The sequence below is a fragment of the Gossypium hirsutum genome, chromosome A08 (genome assembly GCF_007990345.1).
Source record: "Gossypium hirsutum isolate 1008001.06 chromosome A08, Gossypium_hirsutum_v2.1, whole genome shotgun sequence".
Classification (NCBI taxonomy): domain Eukaryota; kingdom Viridiplantae; phylum Streptophyta; class Magnoliopsida; order Malvales; family Malvaceae; genus Gossypium; species Gossypium hirsutum.
Window position 1 is genome coordinate 91,901,370 of NC_053431.1, and position 8,517 is coordinate 91,909,886.

Genomic DNA, 8,517 nt, shown 5'->3' on the forward strand with positions numbered 1-8,517 from the left:
TAATGAAGAGTGGTCAGATTAGTCAAACAGTGAAACATGGGAAACTTTAAGAAAAATCTGGTATCGATTGGCCATACCAAAAATTCTGAAAATTTTATGGATAGAAGATATATGAGTCTATTTTCAGGGAAAATTAACGAAACTTGATTTGGAGTTTCGTAGCTCCAGTTATAAATAATTTAGTGACTGTTGCTCAGGAAGACAGCTTGCAGTGAAATTATGATTATGTGGTAAACATTGACAAAAATTTGTTAATGAGTTGCTTATTGTTTTCTTATAAGCTTACTATGATCTGTAGGTGTGGTTGGCCGAATATTGTAAGGGGTTAATACGTAGTTCGTATTTGAATAGTTAGATTAACGTGTTAGTAATCCAATTGTAGGCGGTTCGTGTGTGGATCTCGTCAGCATATCGTCGCAAACAGGTGTGTAACTAACACCCTCTTTCTTAGTCTAGATCGAAAAAAGTCGAAAATCCGAAATGCCAAAAACTGGTACTTTGTAGATTTGCGAGTGTGCGAATGCTCGTGAGGTAAATCGATTAATGTTTTTGGTAAGCTGTAAAATTTGGACTGCAAAGTGCATGATTTCTGTGCCCTCGATATTTTTGGACTTGATGGGCCAAAATTGGAATGATGGGCCAACGGGCCCAACTCGGTAAGAACCCTCGGTACGTGATTCTGTTAGTACGTGAAAGGTAGGAATTTGCATGAAAAACCCTAAAATAGATAAATTACTGAAATACCTTTAAAAGTGGAAAATTTACAGTTTTACCCCTAGGAGATAAATTACCGAAATACCCCTAAGGTTAAATTGACTTAAATGCATGTTTGACTGTTGTTATTTACTGCATGCCATGTTGTTATTATCTGATGCATGGGATTAGGATATTGACAGAGGAAGTACTGAAAGTGGCTTGTCCACGTACTGGAGGCTTTGCCTCAATTTACTGTTAACTGAGCAGCAATGCTACAACTGTGGAGTGTTGGGCTGGTTGGGTTGAGCTATCCCCACATGGAGTGTATGGCTGGTACGGGTGGAGTGTAGTGGTTGGTGGGTTGAGTAGTCTCCCCAAATGGGCTTGCATATGTTTACTGATGTTGCATGTATTTTGAAATGGGCCTATGGGCCATACTGTTATCTGAATAAGGGGCTAAGGCCCAGTTTATTGTAATCTGAAAAGGGCTCTGGCCCAGTACCACTGTTACCTGAATGGGCTTAGGCCCAATAGGCTTGAGCTGACTTGGGCTTTGAATGGGTTTTCCTTACACACTGAGTTTCCCCAAACTCACCCCTTTTATTTTCATCCACGCAGGAAATCCCCAACCATAGTGGGCTTGGAGCTGTGAGGGAATTCGGAGTGGCCACTCGTTCTGAAAGTTTGATTTTCTTCTGGTGAACTGGACATCCTTTTATTTATGTTTGAAGTTTTGGGTTTTTAAATGTAATAAGGCCTTTTTTATGGTTTTAATATGTATTACTAAGATAGGTAATACTTATTTTAACTGTTGAAATTGGATAGCTTTAGGGCGCGTTTTCAAAAACAACAGTTGATTTCAAAATAACACGACAACAAGCAAAGCTTCCGCAATGAAAGTATTTTCCAAAATTAATCATTTTTCCTAAAAATGACTTAATCAAATCGGTTTCCTAGAAATATCAATGATGTTAAGGTGTGGCAATGGCGGTATGCATGTCTAGGATTGGATCCGAAGGGAGCTTGGTACTTAAGCAGTCCGATGGACTCACCACCTCTTTTCCAGTTTCCTACCTGGTGCACAGCTTCTATTCACTTTAACCCTTAATGAATTAATCTTTTGAACATCAAGTACGATTTTCTGGACTTAGAATGGAAATTTTTTTTTAACGTTTTTGATGTGGCATGCCGGATCCGGCCATAACTTCTGGGCTGGGTTTTGGGTGTTACAATAATAGTAAAAATAATCGTTAATAATGCTATAAAGATAGATATAGTAGTAGTATATACATAATGTAGTTATTATTATAAATATATACATAAGATAATATAAAAAAAATAAAAAGTATACGTAATATATTACTAAAGATATAACATATAGAAAAACACAATATTAAAAGGACATATATATACAATACACATATATTATAAATAATGATAATGTTAGAAAACAACTATTAGTGATATTACATAGGTATATACGTATATGTTTAAAAATGTATAATGACATAATATATGTATATATACGCGTAACATGGAGTATAATTAAAAGAATATATATGGCATACAAATACATTAATAATAATAATAAACTAATTAATTTGATGATAAAACAGTCAAGAACCACAAAGAAAGACTAAATTGAAATTTAAATACAAAAATTGGGGTGAATTTTAAAAAAGTAACAATGAGCTGATTTGAAAGGACCAGAAAGGATGAGGGACCATTTGTACAATTTGTCCAAAAGCAAAAACATGAAGACCATGGGTTAGTGGCACCGTTTCATTAATTATAAAAACTAAAAGCAATTGAATGGCCATGTGCCATTTTATACCAGCAGCAAAACAGACCACCCCTCCCTTTTATCCCTTTCGTTTGGGTTTTGACCACAACCTTGGAGCGCCACCGTACCACCATCGAACTTGGTGGCCGACCACGTGTAGAAGGGACACGATGAGAGGCCGGAGGTAAGTATTATTCTTCCTTTTTATTCTCTTTTGAAACTGATTTTCTTTTTTCTTTTTCGTGTTTGATACATATTTTTTCTTCCCCCTTTTCCCTTTGGAGTTCAAAATCGACGAGGGAGGGAGGAGTTCCGGCGACGTGATTCGGTAAGTCCCTTTCCCCTCCCTTTTTATTTTCGTATTTATGTAAAAAACAAAAATAAAAAATAAACTTAAGATTAAATAAATAATACGAAAATCACCTTAAAACTTTAAATCTTTTGCTTTTCTATTCCAAATTTTCGGAAGAAAACCAGAGAGCCCTCCTATTTACGAACGGTTCTCCCCTAAAATACAATCGATTCTTCCCTTTGAAATATAAAAATCCTCCCCTTGTTACAATGAACATAGGGCTCTTATATAGCCCAAAATCCAAAGAAAAAAATACAAAGAATTTCATTTTCTATTGTTTTTCTTTGCTGCCCTTTTTGTCTTCTTTGCAGGTATGGAGTGGTGGAGAAGTGCTATTTGCACTATCAATGCAACTAAGGTAGTGGGATTAGGTGATTTAGGGTTTCTTTTTTCTTTTTTCTTTTTTAGTTTTATTTTAGGTATTGGGCTTAGGTTTGGGTAGGTGTATTGGGTTTATATTGGGCCTGCAAATTGGGCTTGTACAATAATATACCATTTTTTAGCTGAAAGTGGTGGGACGCGTAGAGGTCGAGGACGTACTCTGCTTAAATATTTATATGAGTTAACTCCTGTCGAGCGTGTCAAAGTATCTGGAAACAATCTTGGTCAGCCTGTTGGATCAGAAGCTCGACTTTTAGCAGGATATTTGGGCATTATAGCACAAAATGCCAATATGTTGCCTATCAACTACGAATCATGGCATCAAATGCCTGATAGTAACAAAAATCAAGCTCTCGATAATATTAAGGTAATAAAACATGAATGTAATTTATAATACTTTGGTTTAAGTTTCATTTATATTTACTTTCTAAACTTGTGTTTTTTTAGAAGAGATTTGCTTTGGAGGTCTCAGACACTTATATCAAGAAGGCATTGGGAAAAAAATGGAGAGTCCATAAAAGCACTTTAAAGAAAGAATATTTTAAGAAAGATATAAGCCTTGAAGAGAAATTGCGCGCCGGGGATGCTGAGGTACCAATGGGAAGATGCGGTCAGATTCTAGAATTCAAAAAAAGGAGAGGTATTACATACTTCCAAACTCTTATAATTATTTCAGTTTATAGTATTTACTATATACATAATAATAATTTCATAATGTAGGACTGTGAGCGAGTTGGAACAAGCAGCAGGCAAAAACAAAAATTCACGCATATAGCAGGGTCGAAAAGTTTTGCTTGTGTATCTGAGACCGAGGTAGTTTGAATTTATTACTTGTGTCAAATATTAATTACTTTTTATTAAATAATATTTTGACTACTATATTGTAGGAACTCTCGTCCGGTCAAAAAGTTGGACGCCTTCAGCTTTTTGACATTACACATAGGAAAAAAGATGGATCTCCAATGACTTCAGAACCTGGAGAAATTAATGTATATTTACTTAATAAAATTTGATTTATTTTAAATATTTATAATGTTTAATTATAATGGTTTAATTCGTCGTTAGTAGTTTTAAATAAGTTTAAGTTATGTTGCATTTTTTTATTATATATTTCATTTCTAACTCTTTGATTGATTTATTAGGAGAAACTAAAGGATAAAAAGGTGGAGTATGAAGCGATTGCTTCGAGTGATAGTTCTATTAATTTTGAGGACTTTGATAACAGAATTATTACTGAAGTTTTGGGTCCTGAAAGGTATGGTCGGGTTCAAATTCAAGGATCTGGTGTTAACCTAACCCAATATTTTGGATCCAGCTCGCAGCAATACATACCTTCGGGGAGTCAAGCTCAAGCTGAAGTTCAGAGGTTAAAAGATCAGATGGCTCAGATACAAGCGAGCACAGGTGAGCAAATTGCTCAACTTAAAGCGGAGGCAGCATCACTTAAAGAGGAGGTAGCAGCGAGGGAAGCAGAACAAAACAGAAAATACAACGAACTCCAGCTACAGCTTCAGAATATGATGCAGACGTTTCAACAGTCCCAGAAGCCACCACTTAGACGTTTATTTCCTTATTGTAAGAATGTTTTAACAATATAACTTTTAACATTACTGTAAAAATATTTTGTTATTTCATTTATAAATATATCTTTCGTTGAATTTTTGAAGTATCATTTAGATTTGTTGTTATTGGTTGGATTTGATGTTGCTTGAAGTATCATTTAGGTTTGCTATTATTGGTTGGATTTGATGTTGCAGGAAGGATTGTATATGAATGGAATTGGGATATTAGAAATCTACTAAAATTAGTGGCGTTTTTTACTAAAAACGCCGCAAAAGAACATTAATTTTTAGCGGTGTTTGAGATAAAAGCATCTTTAGCGGCTTTTTTGAAAGTGCCACTAAAAGTCAAGTTCTTTAGCGGCGTTTTTCTGAAAGCGTTGCTAAAAGTCATATTCTTTAGCGACATTTTTTTTACATGAATGCGTAAAATGTTAGCGGCGTTTTTTGCGGCGCTTGTAAAAGCGCCACAAACAGTTTTAGTGGCGCTTATAAACGCCGCTAAAGGCCAAAAAGAGGCCGCTAAAAACCTGTTTTGCTGTAGTGCAAAAATGTTTAAATCTAATCCAAAAATGCGACGCAAGTTAGTTGATATTCCAAACTTGAAAAATAACCTCCTTAGTGAATTTAATTTAAATATTTTCTCACTATCCGCTCATGTACAGCTCTTTAACTCAAATGAGTTTATCCTTCTTCGGTTTTAACAATTTAACCTATTAGTCTTTGTACTGTACGTAAGTTGTGTATTTAGTTCATGTACTTTAATTTGATCAATTTTAATACATGTATTTTTTGAATTGATCAATTTTAGTTTCTTTACTTTTCAATTTTTAAAATTTTAGTCTTCACGTAAAGAGTAATAGTTAAATTCATTTGGTTAAATTTACTATTAGACTTGTACTATGTATAAAATTGTAGATTTAGTTCATGTTCTCTAATTAATTCATTCTTAGTTTTTATACTTTTTAAATTTTAAAATTTGTCTCGTAAACAATAACCATTAAAGCTCTTTTTTTTAGTAATATGGAGAAATAACAAGATCAAAAGCATTACTCATATAATAATATGCTTGACGAATTCGATTTTAAAAATAATACAACTTAATTAAAATTTTCAAATTTCAAATGTCAACTATATTACAGCTTAAGCATAGTATAATTTAACCTATATATTTATATTATATATAGATTATAGATATTATTTCATACAGAGAAGAAACGATATCTTTACTTCATTTTGTCAAATTCTATAAAAGAGCACATTTACATTTAAAATTTTACAATTGGGAAGTCGTCCTCGGGGAAATTACAGGTATTTTGGGATCCTAGATCCTTAAGCAGATTGCAGGGCTTAGGAGTAACATCGCTTGAAACCCCAGCAATTTCAGTGCAATTCCATTGAATCTTCTTTGGCTTTTTTGTTAGTTCAATGGTGGCATTGGATATACAGATTCCAGTAAATGGATGGCCTGGAATTCCTTCCAATCTAGCTGCCATTGTCACATTCTCTGCAACAACATCTCGGAAATTGATATTCTGGATAACTGGAATTGCATTAGGATCATAGTCATTATCTGGATGAGATCCATAATTCCCTGCCATCCAAAACACCATTTTCATTGTTTTCATTGTCATCCTTCTCACATATATGTCTTTGACATAGTTTCCTCTTCCCATAGCAGTCTTGATCCGAACCGCTGACTCCGAATTGATGCCTGTGATGTATTCCGCCCTAACATCCTCGACCCCACCAGACATCTCGCTACCGAGTGCAATCACTGCACTGAATGGAGAAATGCAGGTGAGCCGTCTGATCAATAGCTGCTTCGTTGGCATACCGAACTTGATACCGTACTCATCCCAACCACTCTTAACGGCTATACAATCATCTCCGGAGACAATGTAGCAGTCTTCAATCCGGGTATTCGTGCAAGAATCTGAAGGAAAAACAAGCAGCAAAACAAACCCTTTTAGCATCGATGATGTTGTAAACATGCTGGCAGGTAAAAGTTTGTGAGGAATTTGTTTAGCGAGATTCATCATCCCCTTTCCCACCTGGATTGATCCCATCAGTGTTTGGAGAAGTTACCGGTGCGAGGATTGTTATTCCTTGAACTACAACATTGCTGCATTTTCATCACAAGCAATCTTAGAACATGATACATGTTATGGAGAACATTAAACTACCAAAATGAGAGGGGCAAAAACCTGCTGTAAACAGGATGAACATTCCAGGATGGGGAGTTCATCAATGTGAGATTAGAGATTTGAACTCCTTGGGAGTACATTATCTCAATAAGGTAAGGCCTGGTATATTTCAGCTCTCCCTTGTGGAATTTGTCCCACCAGGTAACACCCTGACCGTCAACTGTGCCATTGTCCCCTGAAATATGTTGGGAAGCCATGTTGTTATTACTTCATGAACCTATGATATTGTTTCGAGGAATCTCATTGTTGATTACATTTCCTGGTACCTGTTATCACGACATCCGTAAGGTTGGTTCCAAAAATAAGGCTGATATACCTTCCACCATCTGCATCCCTTCCTCGACCGTAAGACGGTAGAGGGTCAATAACCGCCCATTCACTCTCATCCTAACAATTTTTAGACACTAGAAACTGTAAGCATGCTTGGCAGTGGAATCTCCTTCACTTTCTCATAAAGCCATAACAATTTTCCTTTCATGTTAGTTTATAAGACAAGAACAAGAACGGTAACGCTTAAAAAAATCACAAAAATAATCAAATATCTAATGTTTGCCATTAAGAGTTTCTAACCTGTGAGGCAAGAATAGTAGCATCCTTATGGAGATACAGAGTGAAATGGCTGGTAAGATTAAAACTACCAGTCAGCCATTTTCCTGGAGGAACAAAGAGTAAAGATCCACCATATGATGCATACAGGCTCAGGTTATCAATGGCAGCCTGAAAAGCCTTTGTATTTGATGTTACCCCATCACCAACGCCTCCAAAGTCTGCCAACGAGGCACTGTACTTTCTGCTGCAACCAGCAGCCGAGTCGTCGAATGAGTCTAAAACTCTCACCTTACGACTTGCAACATCATTTGTGTTAATCAAAACCATAAGTATCCCAAGTAATACTATGTTACCAAAAGCCTGCAAATTAAGCAAATGATAAGAAAAAGGGCAAAGACAACAAGAAACAAACAAGACATAGTTATCAAACAAACACATTAAAAGTTGTTAAAATTGGACAGAACTTTATGCAGATGATGATGGTATTTTCAATAACGCAAAACTGAAGTGGAAGAGTTGTTCGGTTACCTGCTTTCTTCCTGGAGTTCTCCACATCTCAATTAACCCAAAAGACAAATGTTGGTTTTCTTTTTCTTTTTTATTTGGCGTTGAGGCTGGCGTGCAAGTGAGTTTAAATAGAGATTGAGCTTCATAACATTCAGGAATCTTCAAAAAGGGATTTGTTTCTGAGAGAGGTTAACTAAAGAAACGTCAAATTACAATTCAACCCCCTAAGTAGTTCGGTAAGTTGCCCTCTGCTCCTTTAACGAATTTGACTTTTTCTGCTTGAAGGTACATGGAGTAATTCACACAGTTCTCATTGTAAAATTCAAGGAAGTTTTTAACGTAATGATTTCGTTTCCTTTATCCATGAATGTCTTCTTCTTCTTTTTTTTTTTTTGGTAGGTAAGCTTGAGCAACCAGGCTCTTTTGAGCAATTAATTTTCCTTGCATAAAACATAATATGTCTATGTATTTGCTTGTAATGTA

General features: G+C 35.5%; 1 protein-coding gene across 1 annotated transcript; it reads right to left on the minus strand.

Annotated features, from left to right (window-relative positions):
* Nucleotides 1-5,926: 5,926 nt before the first annotated feature.
* LOC121204515 (probable polygalacturonase) lies at nt 5,927-8,197 on the minus strand. The gene is made up of 6 exons (XM_041074467.1): nt 8,056-8,197; nt 7,549-7,887; nt 7,245-7,365; nt 6,979-7,153; nt 6,826-6,896; nt 5,927-6,707 (listed from the first exon to the last, which is right to left on the minus strand). The coding sequence occupies exons 1-6, from the start codon at nt 8,080-8,082 to the stop codon at nt 6,040-6,042; spliced, it is 1,401 nt and encodes a 466-aa protein (XP_040930401.1). The 5' UTR covers nt 8,083-8,197; the 3' UTR covers nt 5,927-6,039.
* Nucleotides 8,198-8,517: the final 320 nt, after the last annotated feature.

Bases quoted from the DNA above. Each gene is read 5' to 3' on its own strand.
- LOC121204515 (XM_041074467.1), bottom strand. From the start codon at position 8,082: ATGTGGAGAACTCCAGGAAGAAAGCAG. The intron at 7,888-8,055 runs GTAACCGAACAA...CTTAATTTGCAG, and splicing joins GAACTCCAGGAAGAAAGCAG to GCTTTTGGTAACATAGTATT. The intron at 7,366-7,548 runs GTTAGAAACTCT...AAAAATTGTTAG, and splicing joins CTACTATTCTTGCCTCACAG to GATGAGAGTGAATGGGCGGT.